A 23,753-nucleotide genomic window follows, 5' to 3' on the forward strand; every position below is an offset into this window, starting at 1 on the left:
AGGATTTAGATACAGCTTGAGTGTACGTACAGGTGCAATCAATTTATTCAAGCCCCATCGCAAATGAGATTTAGTTGCCAAATTTACAAACTTTCAGCTGCTTGCAAAAATCAATCAAACAAGAACACTTTAAATAGCTCAACACAACTAAGGATGGTTTTACACCAGCATCGGGGGTTCTGCATTCCTGCTCAGTTCGGGGAGCAGGAAAGGGGAATCTCCGTGTCCAAACAGCTCCATTTCAGGACGGAAGCGAACAGCGACAAATGGACCCCATTGACAATAACAGGGGGCTGTTTGGTTTCTGTCCAGCTGCCCAGCTTTTTCATGCTGCACTTTTTCTTCCAGTATTTTGAACCAGATCTGAGATGATTCTCGCAAATGTGAAGCCTTAAAAACCCAATAGAATCCATACTGATTGAAAAGAATCTGCATCCACACTTCGTCCTGCAGACATTTCAGTCCTGTGTGAAAGGTCCCAAAGTTGGTTTCTGGTGATAGAACCTGCCTACGAGCTAAACAGGCTGCGCGAGAGCGAACGAGTTAGCTGTGACATCACTTGAAACGAGAATCGTCTCATGTAAAAAGACTATAAGGTAGTTGGACCCAATTTGTCTAGGTGAACTTTGTTAGGAAATAAATCTCTCTGTGGCCATATTGTTCTACTAACAAATAAACTAATCAATTATGCTGCCATATTGTAAATATTATTGCAAAAACACAGTGGATCTTTTACTGCTTATTTTGTGCTTCAATCTCTTTGTAGCTTAAAAAATATTATTAAACTTTTTTTCTACAAATAATTAGAGGGCCACTCCAGCTAAAACAATTTTCTCCAGCCCTGCCCCCTCACCTGATTGCCTGTCTGATTCTGGAGGTCTCATCTCTGTATTCCAGCCACTTCCATGCAATGCAAACCCATTTTATACCTACCAGACACCAACTTGAGGCTGAGATGTTTTACATCAAACCAATGATGCATCCTCACAGCAGTAATTAAGGTTATACCATTCTGCCTGCTGGGCAGACAGTTTTATTATCATCACTTTCTATATTCACCTAAATAAGCTACAGACCATAAGTATACAGTCAGGAGGATAAGCTGTGATTTCCTCTATTATAACTGTGCGACATAAGCTGTATGATCATCATCAGTACCTGTATCCTCTTGCAAGCTGTTTCAGTGGTAGATCCATATTACATCATTACACAGACCAAGAATCTGACTAGAAATTAACTACATAACATCAAGTATATCTGAGCTGATCAGAACTGAGATCATATGACCATCTGAGAAAAAAGAGGCTGGAAGTTTTAGATGGAAAGAAATTACTAACCCAGGTAACAATACCCCACTTATATATACTGGGGGGCTAGCTGCATAATGAATGAATTTAAAAAATCATCGGAGTGGCCCTTTAAATCAGCATAGTACCGTATATACCGGCGTATAAGGCGACGGGGCGTATAGGACGACCCCCCAACTTTCACCTTATACGCCGGTAATACAGTGGAGAAAAAAAAAATCATTACTCACCTCCCCCGGCGTTCTGTCGCGCTCCGGCAGGATGTCGCTCGCTCCTCGTCCCCGGCGCAGCATTGCTTTCTGAATGCGGGGCTTGAAATCCCCGCCTCCAGAAAGCTAATACACACACGCCGTCAGCCAGTTACAGCCATTCAATGACAGCATTGAATGGCTGTGATTGGCTGAAGGCGCACGTGGCTTCAGCCAATCACACCCATTCAATGATGTCATTGAATAGGTGTGATTGGCTGAAGCCACGTGCGCCTTCAGCCAATCACAGCCATTCAATGATGTCATTGAATGGCTGTAACTGGCTGACGGCGTGTGTATTAGCTTTCTGGAGGCGGGGATTTCAAGCCCCGCATTCAGAAAGCAATGCTGCGCCGGGGACGAGGAGCGAGCGACATCCTGCCGGAGCGCGACAGAACGCCGGGGGAGGTGAGTAATGATTTTTTTTTTTTTACACTTTTTTTTGGTATTACCGGCGTATAAGACGACCCCCGACTTCAGAGCAGATTTTTCGGGGTTCAAAAGTCGTCTTATACGCCGGTATATACGGTAATTGTATTTTATTGCAATGCATTACAAAAGTCCACACCTGATAAAAGTTGGATACAACTCAGCATTGACCAAGCAAATCATCTCGTAGGAAAGTGTAATGCCCATTCTGCTCACACATCCCAGCGCTATCTTGAGTCCAGAGAATCCTACAAAGGACAAACACAAGAGAGCTGTTATACTAAGGGAAAAGTTATGTACACTGGTATTTTACACGCCAATCTAAATGCAGTGTGAACTTGACTAAACGCGCAAGCCTTGTAGTAATCGTGAAGTATGTATGGCCAATCCTTGCTCCAGAATGTGAAACCTAGGCTAGCTATGAGTTGGCATGGACTTCCAGTAAAATTTACATCAGTCTCTGACATACATTATAGTAAATCTCCCTGGCAGTGGGAGGATGCGCCTCTTTTTTCTAACATCGTCCAGTTTTACACAAATTGCAATTATAGAGCAAGAAATGAAGAAAATCTAATTTTTTGCACAGATGCAGTGTGTATATGTAATTTTTTTTCATCCTGTTAAATACATTTCATTGTTAGGCCTTAGTCAGACGTGCGTTTTTTCGCGCGATTTGCGAATGCGCATGCGTCCGGCGATTTTTTAAAACCATTGCTTTGCAATGGTATCGGACACATGAGCGCTTTTTATGCGCTCGTCCGATAAATTATAGAACAGAAATCGCAAATCGCACCTATCTGCGATCTGCGATTCCTGTTCTCTTCTCTATATGCACTCAATGGGGAGGGCGGCAGCAGCGCCGACCCCATTGAGAACATATAGAAGACAAATCATTCTTCTCTGCCACAGCTGTAACAGCTGTGGCAGAGAAGAACGATGTTTGCCCATTGAATTCAATGGAGCCGGCAATACAGCCGGCTCCATTGAAAGCAATTGGCTGCTGGCGAGCGCAGGATGAATTGTCGGGAAGGGCTTAAATATATAAGCCCTTCCCTGCAATTCATCCAGAAAAGTGTAAAAATAAAAAATATATATATACTCACCTTGTCCCGGCAGATGGAGTTCAGCGCGGCCAGCCTGCAGTGGGTGTGAAGGGGGTGTGAGTCAGACTTGCCCCTGATTGGCTCAGCGCTGAGCCAATCAGGGGCAAGTCTGACTCACACCCCCTTCACACCCACTGCAGGCCGGCGGTGCTGAACTCCATCTGCCGGGACAAGGTGAGTATATATATTTTTTTTATTTTTACACTTTTCTGGATGAATTGCAGGGAAGGGCTTATATATTTAAGCCCTTCCCGACAATTCATCCCGCGCTCGCCAGCAGCGCATTGCTTTCAATGGAGCCGGCTGTATTGCCGGCTCCATTGAATTCAATGCGCTGGACAGCTCCAGCCCATTTCTAATGAAACGCGGCTAGGAGCAGATTTTTCGGGTGATTTTTTGGCCCCGGTCACGCAATTTGCGGATGCGCATCCGTCATGCGATCCGCAAATCGCACGAAAAAACGCACGTGTGACGAAGGCCTAAAATACATTTTCTTATATATGTGCTACAAAATATTTCAGCTCTGGGCCTGTACCCGTTCCCATACTTAAACCGGGCTGCAAAACAAATTTATATACATGTTCTAGCCCCTAGACATAAGCTTTCCAAATACAACTCATTTCCTGGACTATGTGAAAATTAGTTTGTAGCCCTTTTTGCTGTGTTCATGGTTTTTGTTGCATTTTTGAACCACAATTAAAAAACACATCAAAAGAAACTGCATACCCTGTTAAAAACCGTATGTAAATTAAAACAATGCATACAACTTTTTTTAAACCAAATATTTCCCTGGCAACTAGCAGTAAACTAGAGGGCAGTAGAATCAATATCTGCATTATCCTCTAGGTTTAAGTCCGGCCACTAAGCCAAATAGGCTGACATTTCTTGGCAGGGAGATAGCTTGTGTCTTGAAGAAGGACATCCCAAAAATGTAAAGAGTTCTCTAGGGAGTGCGACAATTCAGATTTATTTTGTGATGCACAGGCGCACCTCCACCGTGTGGTGAGGTGGGGCGGAATGGGTTGCACATCATAAGCTATGCTACACAAACAAGCAGAAATGTAAGACCAGGCAGCATTGCTGCAAGTATGCGATTACTAAGTGCAGCAGAGCGGAGGGGAAGGGGGTGCACATCATAAGCTAGGCCTCCCCAAACGGGCAGACATGTGAGGGCAGACGTCGTTCCTGCACATATATAATTATTAAGCTAGCAGGGATAGTGCCTTGCCCAGGATTAAAACTTGATCGAAAGACACATAAATATGGATTGAGATTTTGAAGAAAATCTGTGTTGCCCATAGCAACTAATCATAGTGCAGCTTTTATTTTACCTCAGCTGTGTAAGAAATGGTTTCTTTTTGATAATAGTATTTCCTATCCATTGTTTGGTCTTCTTTTAGCATGCCGCGCAAGTCAGATCTAGTGCGTGGCTATAAAAGAGTTTGAGCTATGAAAATTACAAATTAGAAGCCTGGGGCTAAATATTGTAAGAGCTATTATTATGACTGGAATAGCAAAAGGAGAAAGGGTTTTAATTCCACACTTTTTCGATAATACAGACGGATTTGCCTTTTTAATTCAAAAGGCTGCAATTCCCTCTAAAAATAGCATTTCCGATGACAATAAGGCTCAAGGGCAAACACTTAAGGTAGCAGGTGTACATTTAGGAAAAACATGTTTTTCTCATGGACAACTATATGTGACGTACTCATGTGTATACAGCCCACAAAACATTCATATCCTAGCAAAAGATGACAAGACTAAAAACGTTGTGTACAGAACTGTGCTGACATAGCAGATTGCAGTTACATTCCTTTCGCTATTTCAACTTCTTACATTTCAATATACAGCAAAACACAGATTAGATTATAAAAATACAAATTCCTTGCAGATGAAGTCGCATGTAACTAACTAGTGTATATGTGTATATATATATATGTGTATATATATATACACACACACAAAGCATAGGATCCATCATGCATATAACCTCCAACAGACATCAATAAGTTATCTGCAGGTAGGGCCACTTTAACTATTAGGACAACTAGGGACATCGAGAAGATGTTAAAAAAAATAAAAACAGTAAAGAAAGTTTGTTTTACAAAGTTTTAACAAAAAGCATTAGTCGTTGGTGATTTAGAAAAAAATCTGGTCAAAAAGACCTATTTGGTTCTGACATTCCCCTTGATCCGCTTACCTACCTACTACATGTCCCTTCAGAATTTCAGGACTACTACAGTAGTACCAGGCTGCTCCTTCTCATCCTCACAACAGCCGAACACCTATTCGCACTGTTTTAGAAGTATATTGTCCTTCCAGGTTAGATCTCTATAGTTGTGTCAAGTATGTACAGACTCTATCCACAATACACTGGGTACATTTTATTCTATGGGCTCTTTGAGACTCTTACGCCATGTCTGTACACATGAAAAGGCTGCTGCTCTTGACGCTACCTGCCTACCCTCTTATGAGACTGTGCGAGCATGCTTTCACCCCCTTTTAAATATTAATAATAACCTTTATTTATATAGCGCCAACATATTCCACAGCGCTTACTAAACAGGGGGTAACAGATACAAAAAACAAAAATACAAAAACCACGGTTACATGTAGTAATCAATTGATGGAAACAGTAGGGGTGAGGGTCCTGCTCCAACGAGCTTACATACTACAAATAATTGGGTCATACAGAAGGTAAAGGATCTGGAGATGTGCACGGTATGGCGGGGTGGAGAGTGTGGGATGCTATACACGGTATTAGTGTATCTTGACGCCACCAGGAAGCTGGAGGTTTGACAGAGAGAACGCCCCTGTCACACCCCCAGCTCCCGATAGGGCCAAGAGACGAAGGTCGTTGCAGCACAGTGTGCATTGATGACTGGCTGCCCTGCTGCCTTAGGCTGACAGTGACTTCAATGTTACCGGTCTAAGCTGCCAGTATTCACATGTAATACTGTACGCCTAAGATGGGAAGTAATCGTCAGCATAAGGCAGCAGGGCAGCCAGTCATCAATGCAGACGCTGCAGCAATCACTGTAAGCAGAGCGGCCGTCCCCGGCTCTCAGGCAACCAGCGCCTCAGAGCTGAGTAGCGGCAGCCCCTACTGCTCCCTGACGGCTGCTCAGCTGCACACCGGCATGCTGCCACTGCCCGCTTATCTGTTCCGCCAGTGGCACGGGTGGGCGGCCGGAGGCTGACTGTAGCTTCCCAGCAGCTGCCGCAGGCTCACTGTTTCGTGAGGGCTTCTCCATCCCCTCAATGCTGACAAAGTAGCCGCTGTCCACGCATCTGCTGCTCCGCTGGCCACACAGCCGGCTGGCTGCCCCTTCACTGCTTTGTCCCGCTAGGCTCCACAGCCTCTGTGTTCCTTGCCAGCTGCTCCCCCGCTCACTGGTGCCTAACTTGCCGCTGGCCACGCATGTGCTGCTCCAATGCCGGGACAGCCAGCTGACCGCCGCCTCCTCTCTGCAACGTCCCGCCTGCCATCCAGGATTCATGGTTAATGGGCTTGCAGGACCTACAGCCCAAGCACATAAGCAGCTAATCACTGACTGGGGACGTCACCCCCCGTCAATCTTGACTCCACCAGGACTTCCTGGTGGCATCTAGATACACTAATACACATAGACAATGGTCAAAATTGAGCCATACAGTGGCTGAATCGGTGTGAGTGCAGGGGGGGTTGATTGCAGCTAGCAGGGATTGCAATCAGTAGGACAAGGAGCATGTTATCAGGTAGAGGAAAGACAGTTTGGTTTAGCAGATATGGTATGCCTCCTTGAAGAGGTGCATTTTTAGAGCACGCCTGAAGTTCTTTCTGTCAGAGATTGCCTGGATAGTTTTGGGTAGCGTGTTCCAGAGGACTGGTGCTGCTCTGGGGGACTCTTGGAAGCGGGAATGAAAGATTTGAATTAAAGGGGTGCTTAATCTGATTTAGTTAGCGGAGTGAATGGTGCGGGCTGGGTGCTGGATTGAGATGAGGGAAGCAATGTAGGGCAGTGCGGTGCTATGGAGAGCTTTGCAGATTAAGGTAATGAGTAGAGATGAGCGAACACCAAAATGTTCGGGTGTTCGTTATTCGGAACGAACTTCCCGTGATGCTCGAGGGTTCGTTTCGAACAACGAACCCCATTGAAGTCAATGGGCGACCAGAACATTTTTGTATTTCGCCGATGCTCGCTAAGGTTTTCATGTGTGAAAATCTGGGCAATTCAGGAAAGTGATGGGAATGACACAGTGACGGATAGGGCAGGCGAGGGGCTACATGTTGGGCTGCATCTCAAGTTCACAGGTCCCACTATTAAGCCACAATAGCGGCAAGAGTGGGCCCCCCCCCCCCCAACAACTTTTACTTCTGAAAAGCCCTCATTAGCATGGCATACCTTTGCTAAGCACCACACTACCTCCAACAAAGCACAATCACTGCCTGCATGACACACCACTGACACTTCTCCTGGGTTACATGCTGCCCAACCGCACCCCCTCCCCCCCACAGCGCACACCAAACTGTCCCTGCGCAGCCTTCAGCTGCCCTCATGCCACACCACCCTCATGTCTATTTAGAAGTGCGTCTGCCACGACGAGGGACCGCAGGCACACACTGCACAGGGTTGGCACGGCTAGGTAGCGACCCTCTTTAATAGGGGCGGGGCGATAGCCCACAATGCTGTACAGAAGCAATGAGAAATATAATCCTGTGCCACCGCCATCAGGAGCTGCACACGTGGGCATAGCAATGGGGAACCTATGTGCCACACACTATTCATTCTGTCAAGGTGTCTGCATGCCCCAGTCAGACTGGTAATATGCACCTTAACAGTAACCGCGTTGGTGGTAATGTGGTGGTGACTGCGGACCTAGTACCACGGTTGTATTTTGTTGGTTTTCGGAATGTGGCCAGGATTAAGTGGGCCGTGGCGGGGGGATGGTGGGGGGGCTCTCTTGTAGTGTCGGTAAAGGTGAAATTCTTGGACTGCCACCAGACGAACCAATGCAAAGGCATTTGCCAACAATGTTTTCCCTGTTGGAGGAGGAGGGGGATGTTTTTGAGGCACTACGTGTCCTCTCCACGTGTCCGTGGTTATATGCACCTTAACAGTAACCGCGTTGGTGGTAATGTGGTGGTGACTGCGGACCTAGTACCACGGTTGTATTTTGTTGGTTTTCGGAATGTGGCCAGGATTAAGTGGGCCGTGGCGGGGGGATGGTGGGGGGGCTCTCTTGTAGTGTCGGTAAAGGTGAAATTCTTGGACTGCCACCAGACGAACCAATGCAAAGGCATTTGCCAACAATGTTTTCCCTGTTGGAGGAGGAGGGGGATGTTTTTGAGGCACTACGTGTCCTCTCCACGTGTCCGTTCCATGTAAGCAATAGTAGCACTCAAGACAGGCCCCAGTAACAATTCTGAAGCAGCAGTATAGCGGGAGCGCAGTCTTCGTTCCATGTAAGCAATAGTAGCACTCAAGACAGGCCCCAGTAACAATTCTGAAGCAGCAGTATAGCGGGAGCGCAGTCTTCGTTCCATGTAAGCAATAGTAGCACTCAAGACAGGCCCCAGTAACAATTCTGAAGCAGCAGTATAGCGGGAGCGCAGTCTTCGTTCCATGTAAGCAATAGTAGCACTCAAGACAGGCCCCAGTAACAATTCTGAAGCAGCAGTATAGCGGGAGCGCAGTCTTCGTTCCATTTCAGTAGCCTTAGTATAGCCAAGGCACAAGTGACATTTATGTAGCTAAAGTGTAGGCCAACCCCACACACCTTTCTGTACCATGAGTGCAGGCGAAGAACATAGAAATTACTATGATTACACTGTAGGTGAGGGCCCCAAAAAATTGGTGTACCAACAGTACTAATGTACCTCAGTAAAAATTGGCCATGCCCAACCAAGATGGCAGGTGAATCGCTTTGGTTAATGTGGCTTAAGTGGTAACTAGGCCTGGAGGCAGCCCAGTGTAACGAAAAATTGGTTCAAGTTAAAGTTCCAACGCTTTTAAGCTAATTGAAACTTATAAAAATTGTTCTGAAAAATTATTTGAGTGAGCCTTGTGGCCCTAAGAAAAATTGCCCGTTCAGCGTGATTACGTGAGGTTTCAGGAGGAGGAGCAGGAGGAGGAGGAGGAGGAATATTAGACACAGATTGATGAAGCAGAAATGTCCCCGTTTTGGATGGTGAGAGAGAACGTAGCTTCCATCCGCGGGTGCAGCCTACGTATTGCTTACGTATCGCTGCTGTCCGCTGGTGGAGAACAGAAGTCTGGGGAAATCCAGCCTTTGTTCATCTTGATGAGTGTTAGCCTGTCGGCACTGTCGGTTGACAAGCGGCTACGCTTATCTGTGATGATTCCCCCAGCCGCACTAAACACCCTTTCCGACAAGACGCTAGCCGCAGGACAAGCAAGCACCTCAAGGGCATACAAGGCTAGTTCAGGCCACGTGTCCAGCTTCGACACCCAGTAGTTGTAGGGGGCAGAGGCGTCACCAAGGATGGTCGTGCGATCCGCTACGTACTCCCTCACCATCCTTTTACAGTGCTCCCGCCGACTCAGCCGTGACTGGGGAGCGGTGACACAGTCTTGGTGGGGAGCCATAAAGCTGGCCAGGCCCTTAAAGACTGTTGCACTGCCTGGGATGTACATGCTGCTCGATCTACGCACATCCCCTGCAACATGGCCCTCGGAACTGCGCCTTCTGCCACTAGCGCTGTCGGCTGGGAATTTTACCATCAGCTTGTCCGCAAGGGTCCTGTGGTATAGCAACACTCTCGAACCCCTTTCCTCTTCGGGAATCAGAGTGGGCAGGTTCTCCTTATACCGTGGATCGAGCAGTGTGTACACCCAGTAATCCGTCGTGGCCAGAATGCGTGCAACGCGAGGGTCACGAGAAAGGCATCCTAACATGAAGTCAGCCATGTGTGCCAGGGTACCAGTACGCAACACATGGCTGTCCTCACTAGGAAGATCACTTTCAGGATCCTCCTCCTCCTCCTCCTCAGGCCATACACGCTGAAAGGATGACAGGCAATCAGCCGGTGTACCGTCAGCAGCGGCCCAAGCTGTCTCTTCCCCCTCATCCTCCTCATGCTCCTCCTCCTCCTCCTGTACGCGCTGAGAAATAGACAGGAGGGTGCCCTGACTATCCAGCGGCATACTGTCTTCCCCCGCCCCCGTTTCCGAGCGCAAAGCAGCTGCCTTTATGGTTTGCAGGGAATTTCTCAAGATGCATAGCAGAGGAATGGTGACGCTAATGATTGTAGCATCGCCGCTCACCACCTGGGTAGACTCCTCAAAATTACCAAGGACATGGCAGATGTCTGCCAACCAGGCCCACTCTTCTGAAAGGAATTGAGGAGGCTGACTCCCACTGCGCCGCCCATGTTGGAGTTGGTATTCGACTATAGCTCTCCGTTGTTCATAGAGCCTGGCCAACATGTGGAGCGTAGAGTTCCACCGTGTGGGCACGTCGCACAGCAGTCGGTGCACTGGCAGCTTAAAGTGATGTTGCAGGGTGCGCAGGGTGGCAGCGTCCGTGTGGGACTTGCGGAAATGTGCGCAGAGCCGGCGCGCCTTTACGAGCAGGTCTGACAAGCGTGGGTAGCTTTTCAGAAAGCGCTGAACCACCAAATTAAAGACGTGGGCCAGGCATGGCACGTGCGTGAGGCTGCCGAGCTGCAGAGCCGCCACCAGGTTACGGCCGTTGTCACACACGACCATGCCCGGTTGGAGGCTCAGCGGCGCAAGCCAGCGGTCGGTCTGCTGTGTCAGACCCTGCAGCAGTTCGTGGGCCGTGTGCCTCTTATCGCCTAAGCTGAGTAGTTTCAGCACGGCCTGCTGACGCTTGCCCACCGCTGTGCTGCCACACCGCGCGACACCGACTGCTGGCGACATGCTGCTGCTAACACATCTTGATTGCGAGACAGAGGAGGAGGAGGAGGAGGAGGGTGCTTTAGTGGAGGAAGCATACACCTCCGCAGATACCACCACCGAGCTGGGGCCCGCAATTCTGGGGGTGGGTAGGACGTGAGCGGTCCCAGGCTCTGACTCTGTCCCAGCCTCCACTAAATTCACCCAATGTGCCGTCAGGGAGATGTAGTGGCCCTGCCCGCCTGTGCTTGTCCACGTGTCCGTAGTTAAGTGGACCGTGGCAGTAACCGCGTTGGTGAGGGCGCGTACAATGTTGCGGGAGACGTGGTCGTGCAGGGCTGGGACGGCACATCGGGAAAAGTAGTGGCGACTGGGAACTGAGTAGCGCGGGGCCGCCGCCTCCATGATACTTTTGAAGGACTCCGTTTCCACAACCCTATACGGCAGCATCTCAAGGCTGATGAATTTTGTGATGCGGACGGTTAACGTTTGAGCGTGCGGGTGCGTGGCGGCGTACTTGCGCTTGCGCTCCAACAGTTGCGCTAGCGACGGCTGGACGGTGCGGTGCGAGACATTGGTGGATGGGGCCGAGGACAGCGGAGGTGAGGGTGTGGGTGCAGGCCATGAGACGGTCGTGCCTGTGTCCTGAGAGGGGGGTTGCATCTCAGTGGCAGGTTGGGGCACAGGGGGAGAGGCAGGGGTGCAAACCGGAGGCGCTGAACGGCCTTCGTCCCACCTTGTGGGGTGCTTGGCCATCATATGCCTGCGCATGGTGGTGGTGGTGAGGCTGTTGGTGTTGGCTCCCCGGCTGAGCTTTGCGCAACAAAGGTTGCACACCACTGTTCGTCGGTCGTCAGGCGTCTCTGTGAAAAACTGCCAGACCTTAGAGCACCTCGGCCTCTGCAGGGTGGCATGGCGCGAGGGGGCGCTTTGGGAAACACTTGGTGGATTATTCGGTCTGGCCCTGCCTCTACCCCTGGCCCTGGCCACCGCACTGCCTCTTGCAACCTGCCCTGCTGATGCCCTTGACTCCCCCTCTGAAGACCTGTCCTCCTGAGTAAGCGTTGCACACCAGGTGGGGTCAGTCACCTCATCGTCCTGCTGCTCTTCCTCCGAATCCTCTGTGCGCTGCTCCCTCGGACTTACTGCCCTTACTACTACCTCACTGCAAGACAACTGTGTATGATCGTCATCGTCCTCCTCACCCACAGAAAGTTGTTGAGACAGTTGGCGGAAGTCCCCAGCCTCATCCCCCGGACCCCAGGAACTTTCGAATGGTTGGGCATCAGTGACTATAAACTCCTCTGGTGGGAGAGGAACCGCTGCTGCCCAATCTGAGCAGGGGCCCGAGAACAGTTCCTGGGAGTGTTCCCGCTCCTGAGCAGGTGTCATTGTAGTGGAGTGAGGAGGCTGGGAGGAAGGAGGAGCAGCAGGCAGAGGATTCGGATTTGCAGCAGTGGACGGCGCAGAACTGCGTGTTGACGATAGGTTGCTCGAAGCACTTTCTGCCATCCAGGACAGGACCTGCTCACACTGCTCATTTTCTAATAACCGTCTCCCGCGTGGACCCATTAATTGGGCGATGAATGTGGGGACGCCAGAAACGTGCCTCTCTCCTAATCGCGCAGCAGTCGGCTGCGACACACCGGGATCAGGAGCTCGGCCTGTGCCCACACCCTGACTTGGCCCTCCGCGTCCTCGGCCGCGTCCACGTCCTCTAGGCCTACCCCTACCCCTCAGCATGCTGTATTACCAGTGATTTGATTTAACAGGCAGGAAATAAATTGGCGCAAGACTGCAGGCCAAATATAATTTTTGCCCTTTTGGGAAAACGAAAGGCCCCACTGCCTCTAGTGAATGAATAATCTAAGTTTAATAACTGTGCTGTGTCCCTGCTTATGTGTCACAGAACGTGAGGGTAGCAGAGTTATTATAACTCTGGCAGAGAAGGTATTTTTTTTCCCAATTAAGGAAAGCAAATGGCGAAGCCAGCAGTAAAGCGTAGCTGGGTGCGTATGATTTAGCAATGTTTTTCACACAGCTCACACGTGTCCACAGGCGTAAGGACGGACAGAGGCTGGACAAATAGATTTGTTTTCAGTTTTTTCCCACCAAAAGGCAGCACTGCGTATATTCAATGAACATGAGAAGTTTAATAACTGTGCTGTGTCCCTGCTTATGTGTCACAGAACGTGAGGGTAGCAGAGTTATTATAACTCTGGCAGAGCAGGTATTTTTTTTCCCAATTAAGGAAAGCAAATGGCGAAGCCAGCAGTAAAGCGTAGCTGGGTGCGTATGATTTAGCAATGTTTTTCACGCAGCTCACACGTGTCCACAGGCGTTAGGACGGACAGAGGCTGGACAAATAGATTTGTTTTCAGTTTTTTCCCACCAAAAGGCAGCACTGCGTATATTCAATGAACATGAGAAGTTTAATAACTGTGCTGTGTCCCTGCTTATGTGTCACAGAACGTGAGGGTAGCAGAGTTATTATAACTCTGGCAGAGCAGGTATTTTTTTTCCCAATTAAGGAAAGCAAATGGCGAAGCCAGCAGTAAAGCGTAGCTGGGTGCGTATGATTTAGCAATGTTTTTCACGCAGCTCACACGTGTCCACAGGCGTAAGGACGGACAGAGGCTGGACAAATAGATTTGTTTTCAGTTTTTTCCCACCAAAAGGCAGCACTGCGTATATTCTATGAATAATAACTGTGTTGTGGCCCTGCCTATACAATTCTTTCCCTGCAGTATCAATGGAGGGTGGAATGCTCTGCAGAGGCGATTTTGAGAAGCCCAAAAAAAATGCAGCACAGCTAACAGCAGCCTGGACAGTACTGCACATGGATAAATATGGCCCTAGAAAGGACCGTTGAGGTTCTTGAAGGCTACACTCACTCCTAACACTCTCCCTGCCTATGCAGCACTTCTGTCCCTAATGCCAGGTGCAACGCTCTGCAGAGCCGATTTTGAGAAAAAAAAAATGCCACTGCTAACAGCAGCCAACACACAGCTATCAGTGGCCCTAATAAGGACCTTTGGGGGGTCTTGAAGCCTACACTAACTACCAATTCTTTCCCTACAGCAGCTCCGGTATAAACAGCACTGTCCCTCATCTAACTCACACCGCATCTGAGGCGAGCCGCGGGAGGGGCCGACTTTTATATTAGGCGAACACCTGATCTCGCCAGCCACTCACAGCAGGGGGGTGGTATAGGGCTTAAACGTTGCAGGGGGAAGTTGTAATGCCTTCCCTGTCTTTCAATTGGCCAGAAAAGCGCGCTAACGTCTCAGGGAAGGAAGTGAAAGTAACCAGAACACCGCATGGTGTTCGTTACGAATAACGAACATCCCGAACACCCTAATATTCGCACGAATATCAAGCTCGGACGAACGCGTTCGCTCATCTCTAGTAATGAGTTTAAATTGAATAATATATTTGACAGGTAGCCAGTGCAGTGACCATCACAGGGCAGAGGCATCCGAGTAGCAGCTGGACAGGAAGATGAGCTAATAGGTACATATTGTGCCTTTTTTATATGTAGTTAGCGCAGCCTCCTTTTTCCGTTTTTTTCCTCCTCACTTACAAAAAAATTATAATTTTTTTTTAGTTTTTCTGTTGATGTAGCTACACAAGGGCCTGTTTTTTTGTGAAATGAGTTGTGTTTATCAGTGGTACCATTTAATGTACCATATAATTTACTAAAAAACTTTTTTTTAAAATTCTAAATGGCATGAAAAATGAAAAAAAAAAGTTATTTGGTCATCTTTTTAGAGTGGGTCTTGTTTTTTGTACACACTGCAGAAAAAATGACATGGTAACTATATTCTTAGGGTCAGTACAATTACAATGATACCAAATTTATATAGTTTTAATTTTACTGTACTACTAAAAATTTGGGAGGAAAAAAATTTTTTATGCCACCATTTTCTGACAGCCGTAACTTTTCTATTTTTCCGTCAACATAGTTATGTGAGGGCTCGTCTTTTTGTGGGATGTCCTGTAGTTTCCGTTGTGGTTAGTATGACTTTTAGATCGCTTTTTATTACATTTTTTCCTGTAGATGACGTTACCGAATCCACACCTAAAATCCCAAACATTTCTACATCAAAAACCACAGTGCAGATTATGACTCTGATTTTGGTGTGGATCCTAAGCTGATTTCACTCCTTCTGTTAAAAGATTTCGACAAAGATTTTGATGCAGTTTTTAATGAAGAAATGATGCAGGTTTTGGTTTAATTTTTAACTGCAGAAAATCTGCATTATTTCTGCCATATGCAAACGTATTGGTTTTGGCTTAAAAAAATGCATGAAAAACTGCAAATGCACTTTCCAAAAAATGCTGTGTGTGAAGCCACCCTTAGTGTAATATTCACTGGGTATATCCCTTAAAATATAACTTTTATTAATCAATAAATATAAAATGATTGGGCCTCACAAAAAACAGACAAACTGGAACTAACAAACACAGAGCAAGAATTTTAAACCCTGGAAAAGGACCAGAGAAAATACATGCAATTGACACCTCTATTACAATGCAGAAGTATCCTGCAACGTGAGACACTCTAATGCACTCTTTTTCAGTCACCATTGGGGATGGATGTCACCCAATAAAGATTAGAGGACCATATTAGGATGCGTCCTTCACAAAAAGATGAAAGGAGGATGATCGTTCCATCAAGGTAAGTGGTTTACGGAACACCTCCAATGGTGACGTACATTCGGGCTCCTATTGTGTCTCATCAACAAGGATCAGAATTATTAGAGGTGAAATGACAAGAGGCCACCAGGCCTATGTCTTCTTAGTACACAAACCCTCTTAAATAAGAGATAAAATCTGGTTCTTGACCAGGTAACTGCCCTATCTGGATAATAGCACCGGGCTAAAGATGCTGAAACAGTAGGACACCAGCAGCAGCCTATGATAGGTCCTTGTCCGTGATGAAAAAAGAACTGTATATAGTTTCGTTTAGAATGGACAAACCACAAGCAAAGCTTCTGCTGATGCCCCCCGAGAAAAAATACACAAGTGGCTGATAGATTATCAACCACAGGTTATCAATCAATGAAGAATCAAATTCTGCTAGAAATAACCAGAGAACCACCATTAAGGTACTGATGCGTTCTCATGCAGAATATAGCTTCAATAACCATTCAGAACGAGATTCAGAAAAACCTTCTGAGAGAATTATTAATGCAGAAATGGTTCGTACTGGTTCAACGCGTTTCTGTCATACACAGACTCATCAGGAACCGTAATCTATGATGGTGTCATCAAACACGAAATTGTCCTTGGTAGTTATAACGTTTCTCTAATCTATGATACAAAGGTGCCATACACTGAAAATAATGCTGTTATCAGGCAATGAATATGAAACCCTGAACTTCCCTAAGTAGTTAAGTCCTCCTAGATGAGAAAAGGAGGAATTCGCTCCTCTAGATAAACCTAACCAGATTAAAACGGGACACTAAAAAAGAAGATAACGCGTCCCAAATAACCCAAAAATTGATTAAACCCCTAAAAAAGGGGAGTTTTGGGATAGAAAAGACAAACTGGGAACAATATCCACAGAAAACCAGCAACCCCACGATATGTGGAGAAAGCTTCTAACACAAAGGTAAACCCTAATCCGGTAGGAGACAGAGCAAAAAGTTGGAAGAAAAGAGTGAGAACAGCAGCTTCTGTCTTGATGGTATCATCTGTTTCTGACAACTGATAGTCACCAGTTAGCTCTGATCATGGCAGTTAACTATTTAGATACCTTGGTATGCTCTACGCACATTTAAACAGTCATGGGAGGAAGGACGCCTTCTGCCGCGCCCCATCAGCACCCCCTACAATGTTATTTGGGGTTGCCAATGGACAAGCATTACAGCCCAGCACCTATTGAAGGTTCCCAGAGCTGCCATGCATAGATGCCTATCAAGCCATGCCCGAAAACAAATTCTGCTGCCTAATTCTCTGTAACACACACACAGAAATAACAGCTACATGGAAGACAGTGTATAGCCGTACTAAACAGTGTAGATTCCAGTAGCTGTGTGACAGTAATTATTTATTATCCATTTCCTTCCCACTCTCCTTTGCATAGACTTCAATGGGCAGCATGATACTAAACCAGCCTCTACTTCCTGTTTATCTGTCTTTCTGTGTATGTTACTAAAACTGACTTCACTTGAAAACAGGCAGTGGACAGCAAATTAGAAGGAAGGAAAACCCATTGTAGCCACATAAGCACAAGTTACTTGTGACAAGTCAGTGACCATTTAAGTCTGACGTGGTAGCAATCAGTCATAGGAAGCAGTAAATCAGTAATGGAGCAAAGGACTTTTGGCAAAATTCCTTCTCAACTTGAAATATGTCAGCAACCCCCAAACAGTGACCTAGAACACATAACCTGTAAGATTTCTCTAAAGAAAGACCTTCAGGCCCCTTTTGATTGTTTTCATTGAGTGACCATCACACATACTTTGACAGAGTGCCAGTTTCACTTCTTTCCTTTCTCCAATCTGTCTTTGATATATAAAACCTTTCCCCTAGACATAGTGAATAGAAACCCTTAGTCATCATTTGATGATTGAGTAAAGTTTAACTTGTAGTTGTTGGTTTTGGTTGCTTTTTTTAGTTTGTATTTTAAACATGCAACAGTTTGATTTACCTTCGGGAATAAAAGCGGTCAGTAGACATGCCAGCCCTGTTATTACACACGCCACTGCCCACGGGTACCTCCGTCCAATGCGATCCACTGTCACAATTATTATTAGGGCTGAAGGAAATTCAACCAGAGCAGAGATGAAAAAGTCGAAGTAAATGTTACTGCTAGTACTTCCCATGTGCATAATAAGTCCCTGGTAAATAACTGCACATGAAAACCTGTAAACATAGGAAATTAGAATTTAGGCTTCATAACATTGCACATCGTTTAACAATGAGGGATTATTCTTAGGTGAAGCTCTTAATGTTTGACCACTGCCCATTGCCAATCAGTACAGTAAATGGGCAATGGTGCCCCTCCATTTTCTACATAGGTATAGTGGGTTGTCTGTGCAAGTGACTATGCTTCGTACTGCAGCACGTAGAGGTTCGACCACCACCAATCATAAGGATAGACCATCAATGTCAAAGTTTTCCCATTTGATCAGGACAAAAAAATCTAGTAATACAGCAGGGACCTTCTGAGGAAATTGGATCCCAATTATTACCCTGTGAAAACCTCAGAACAATGCAGGCTGCTGTCCCTACTGGTATGCAAAAAAGCTCTCCTTCCTCTCCTTTATTGACTTATAGAGTACCTATCTTCCAATAGCATCACCTATTGGAAGATAGGTACTCTATAAGTCAATAAATATCTGACCCTTTAAAGGGACACTGCAAAGAAAAGAGATTTACCAGCAGCACAATCTAATAGCTGTTTCCAGCAAGGCAGTTATAATGCACAACTACAAGGGAGCCCAAATCACGGATCCAAATCAAAATCAGAAGTAGTCAATGTGGCAGCATAAGCAGTGCACAAATATCAAAAGATATGCTTTATTTTTCCATGATGACAGACAGCAACGTTTCGACTACAAGAGTCTTTTTCAAGCTTGAAAAAGACTCTTGTAGTCGAAATGTTGCTGTCTGTCATTATGGAAGAATAAAGCATATCTTTTGATATTTTTGCACCATTTATGCTGCCTTGTTCTCTTTCTTTAAAGAGACAGTGTCTTCACCTTTCAACTCCACAAACAATGTTATGGGGCTCAAAGGTGAGAAGAGTCCAGGGAGCTCTGTCTTATACTTACCAGTTGCCCCATTCTAGTGATGCATACCCGCATGCTAGCAGCTTGATTCCTTCTGTTGGCGCACCTGCCATAGAGATGAATGGGAAATGGATACACAGAAATGGTCAAGCTGCTGACCTGCGCCAACTTCATGGGGGCACAACACTGGAATGGGTTATATCTAGAAATGAAGAAACTGCTATAAAGAAAGGATAAAGATCCTTACCAGATGTACATAAGAATAAATGTGTATTTTCTAATCTGAGGTGTTCTGACAAGGTCTGAAAAAGCAGGAACTTTCTTGTCACCAATTTCTTCTTTTTCCATCAGATTCTGTACATAATAAAATATAGGTAAAAAAATAAAGCATTAGTCGTTAAAGTGAAGTATTGTTTTTTTTATACAGCTGATACTGGCCATGCCTCTTTTTTACTTTTTCGCAATCAAAACTTCTGACGTAACCCATCCATGTTTTACATGGTCAGCAATTCATTTAAACTGCCAGCATGTAATAATACTTTCCCCTGCAGGAGATATTTATGGCCATCTACAGCAGGGTTCCCCAACTCATGTCCTCAGGGACCACCAACAGGTCATGTTTTCAGGATTTCCTCAGTGTTGCACAGGTGATGTAATTATTGCCAGTGCCTCACACATTGCCACAGGTGTTCTTACCATGGGATATCCTGAAAACATGACCTGCTGGTGGTCCCTGAGGACTGGAGTTGGAGACCACTGATCTACAGCTTCCAGGAGATAATAGTTGATCCTCTAGGGTTTTAAAACCCAGTGTGCAACAAATAGCTGGGTCGGAGCAGAAGCTACTGCTCCGACCTCTATGTAATGGCTGGAGCTTCTAATTGCAAGCGGAACTCTCATTGAAATAAATGGGACCCCAGCGTGCAATTAGAAGCACAGCTCCCATTGATTTCAATGAGAAATGTGCCTGCAATTTCAATTGCCGGCCACTACACAGAGGTCGGAGCAGTGGCTTCCACTCCGACCCTGGTGAATCCTTGCACTGACAACCGGCGCTGCCTGGAAAACTCCTTTAAATTTAAAAAGGGATTTTTTCATGAATCAACTCCTCTTAAAGGGGTTTACCAGGTGAAAACTATTGGGTACCTACCCCCGTGTCTAGGTCACCAATACAGATCAACAGGATTCGCTACCTGGGATGCCTGCCACTCATCTGATGAGAGGGAGCTACAGATAGTCAGAAGTCTCAAAACGCTGTATCTACTGTAGTTCACTAGACTGGTATACTACCATACCGAGCCACTGCAGTTCGGACAGCGTTTTGGCCCTACCAGCCATTCGCAGTTCATTCACCATTAGTTTTTGTCTGGAAAACCCCTTTAAGTCCTGTCAGGCCTTTGCTTTATGTTTTTTTCATGATTTTTTTTGTAACTGGAATTGTCATAGCAGTGAAAATAATCCTTTGTGTAATTTGTTACAATCAGAACTATGTTAGGTCTAAGTAAATCTCATAGCTACATCACACACTGTTAATGATGTGCTTGTAGGAATCAATGAAAAAGCAGCACAGGAAAAGATTTCTGACTTTTTGATTTCCTGCAGCAGTTCTAGTGATGCTTTTAAAGCCAAATCTCAAAAATGGAGCCCTTTAATCACTGTTGTAAGAACTATATCTGTGGTCATTAGGAGTTTAAAAAGTTCAAATTTTTTTGTGCTATATGAGCAGGCAGGCATGAAATTAAAAGTTAGTTTCTCAAATAAACCATATTTCTTCTGTACCAAAGCAGGAAAGTATTCTGTAAAGGCTGCTGGTAATCACCACTAGTGGGCGCTACATAACACATATTATAAGTGCAGTGTCTGGCATAATTATACAGTGAGAGTGAGAGAAAAATGTCTCAAGGCGCAGTGACTCCAAAAATGGTGATGATGGTGAGATATAAAGATTTTATTACATGAGGAGTAAAACCAGCAGAACAAATGCGTTTCGGGGAAAAACCTATTTTTCAGTAATTGCTGGGGCATGACATGCTGGCTGGCTACAATAAGTATTTAGGCTGCCATGCCAGCAAGGTCAATAGGGAAACTATAGGAAGAGGACCAGGATGCCAAAGTTCTACACCTTAAAATACAGGGGCTACACCAGGCTAGCCCCTGTTTTTTGAAGCGTAGAACTTTGGTATTAATTATAGTCAATCTATTGGTCCACAGGAGGCAATTTTGTTTGACTGGGGTTTACATCTTAAAGGGGTTAAGTCAGCCATCTAATTAGTTGCAGTGATTTTCCAAAAACTAACTAAGGGTTGTGAATGGGCGAAAACAACAACAACAAAAACACTAAGAAGTACAAAACTTTTTGAAAACTCATGGAAAACTAATGAAATGGGAACCATCATTGAAATAACAGCTTACAACTTTCAATGATACAAATCTAAATAAAATGTTGAGTAATTTTATAATACTTTGCCCTATATTTTTAGTGATTTTATAGTTACATGATGGAAAACAGCTATTGTGCTACATTTCTCTAGTTACTTCTATTAGAACAGACTAATTGAATTGCAAACCATTTATATCATCTAGTTTCAGTTGCATAACGTATTTGTGGCTGTAGCTGCATGACTAAAGGCCCATTAACACGCAAAGATAATCATTCAAAAGATATGTTTTGAGCAATTATTTTGCATTAACTGCTAATAGACACTAATGTCCATTAGCAGCTTATCACCTTTATTTGCATGTAAATGAGCCTCCGGGAGCTGTATACAGAGAACAGGAGGTGTTCTGTTCTCCGCATTCAGCTGCTTTGTTCTGACACGGGGGTGCAAGCTGAATACAATGTAATCAGCGCTCCCGTGGAGAATACAGCACTATGGATAGCAAACACAGCATGTGTTCTGTGCTATCTTCTCTCCGGCTGAATGGATTTTATGCTCACCTAAAAATCATCATTCAGCTGAAGAGTGAAAGATGGAAGCATTTACACACAATGATTATTGCTCAAAGGATGGCTTTTGAGCAATAATCGTTGCGTGTAAATGGGCCTTAATAGTGTGTCTGTTACAAGGAGTACTCATACAGGACAACTAACTAGATTTAGGTCCCTTTCACACAAAACATCAAAGGAATGATAGCTCTTCTGCTTTTCTACTCAACAATCGATCGTCGCTAATGAATGGAGGTGGAGCTGGTCGGTGAACTTTAGAGCCTACCCGCCTCCATTTACAGTAAGCAGGCAGTCATTCATAAGTGATACTGCCTGTTTATATGGACTGATCCCTCATTTTTATGCATGCAGAAACTGAATGACGAATGAGAAATAAAGTAATTCTCGTTTACCATTCGGTTGCGGTATTTACACTGAGCAGCAATCATTCAGATTCTCACTGGATACAGGAATCTGAACTATTTATCAGCCCGTGTAAAAGGCCCTTGCTTGATTCCTAAAACCGTGGAAAATGGGATACATTGTATCCATATATTATTTTTTATTCTTCCAATAAGCACTTAAAGATTGTTTTCAACTTCCATTTACTAAGACTCAATTACCTTAATATACAGTACTGGGTAAAAGTTTTAGGCAGGTGTGGACAAACTGCTGCAAAATAAGAATGCTTTCAACATCAGAAATAATAATAGTTTTTTGGTCAATTAACAAAATGCAAAGTGAAGAACAAAAGAGAAATCTAAATCACATCAATATTTGGTGTGACTGACCTTTACCTTCACAACAGCATCAGTTCTTCTAGATACAATTGCACACAGTTTTTAAGGAACTTGACAGGAAGATTGTTCCAGACATCTTGGAGAACTAACCACAGATCTTCTGTGGATGCAGGCTCGCTTAAATCCTTCTGTCCATTCATTTAACCCCAGACAGATGGTGATGAGATCGGGGCTCTGTGGGACCCATATCATCACTTCCAGAACTCCTTGTTCTTCTATACACTGAAAATACTTCTTAATGACCTTGGCTGGATATTTAGGGTTGTTGTCCTACTGCAGAATAAGGCCAGATTCACATGAGCATTTGCATAATTGCGCTGCATTTTTGCACATAGGAGGTTGAGTATTTGTACGCACAACTATGTTTTTTACTGTACTTTTTGCATACGCAAATCATCTTCATTTTCGTGCACAAAAAAACCCGCAGCCATGGTCCTGCACATTCAAATGGCTAATTAGCCTAATAAGTTTCATATGTTCTATTTCCCTGTGCAAATGCACAAAAATAGAACATGCTGCATATTTGCACAACAGAATTGCACAAGCAAAATACACGCTTGCAAACGAACTAATTGAACGACGCAATGGGTTCTATTCACTGCGTATTGCGTGCGCAAATACAGTTTTGTGGATCTAGGCTAAATTTTGAGCCAATTACACACCGCCTATTTTTGAAAATAATTTTTACTTTGCAGCATTTTTTCCACACCTGTCTAAAAGTTTTACACAGTACTGTAAGAGGCAGTTACCTAGAAATGTTCTTTATATCACTGGTTTAACAGTTTCTTGTAGTGTAAAATAATTGTACTCTTATTACAATGAATCACTGTAAATACTATGAACTTTCAGGTCTGCAGTGTTAAGTAGAAGGCCAGCTTCACACTGGCGATGGGCTTTCTTGCAATGCGAGAGTGAGTGAAAACGCATGATAATGAAACAATGGTTTTCAATGGTTTCATTCTCATTTGCGATGTCTTCACTCAACCCTTCCAGCATTAAGAAAAATCTGCGCTATCGCTCATTGTTGTCAATGGGGCCGGCAGCAGCAGCGCCGCACCAGCTCTATTGAAAACATAAGGAGTACATTGCGCTCCCCTGCCATAGCTGTGAAACCTGTGATAGCTATGGCAGTGGATTTCTTCATCCCCGCGGGGATGAAGGAATCCCCTGCACAGCTGTCACAGCTGTGGCAGAGGTCCTCGATGCTATCCCATTGCTTTCAATGGGGCAGGCGCTGCTGCCAACCTATTGAAAGCAGTGGGTTGCAGGCAACCCCTACAGCGTTGATTTTCGAGGGTTCATGGAATCCCCCTGCCATAGCTGTCACAGGTGTCAC

General features: G+C 45.3%; 1 protein-coding gene across 1 annotated transcript in view; it reads right to left on the minus strand.

The window, feature by feature from the left end:
• Positions 1-23,753, minus strand: part of SLC22A2 (solute carrier family 22 member 2) — a 43,857-nt gene that overhangs the window by 8,281 nt on the left and 11,823 nt on the right. Inside the window, exons 6-8 of the mRNA XM_066594556.1 lie at positions 18,939-19,045; positions 17,608-17,822; positions 2,124-2,232 (exon numbers count right to left, since the gene is read on the minus strand). Of these exons, the coding sequence (XP_066450653.1) occupies positions 2,124-2,232; positions 17,608-17,822; positions 18,939-19,045 (431 nt within the window). The remainder of the gene's footprint in view (positions 1-2,123; positions 2,233-17,607; positions 17,823-18,938; positions 19,046-23,753) is intronic.

This window comes from Eleutherodactylus coqui, chromosome 3 (assembly GCF_035609145.1).
Source record: "Eleutherodactylus coqui strain aEleCoq1 chromosome 3, aEleCoq1.hap1, whole genome shotgun sequence".
Classification (NCBI taxonomy): Eukaryota; Metazoa; Chordata; class Amphibia; order Anura; family Eleutherodactylidae; genus Eleutherodactylus; species Eleutherodactylus coqui.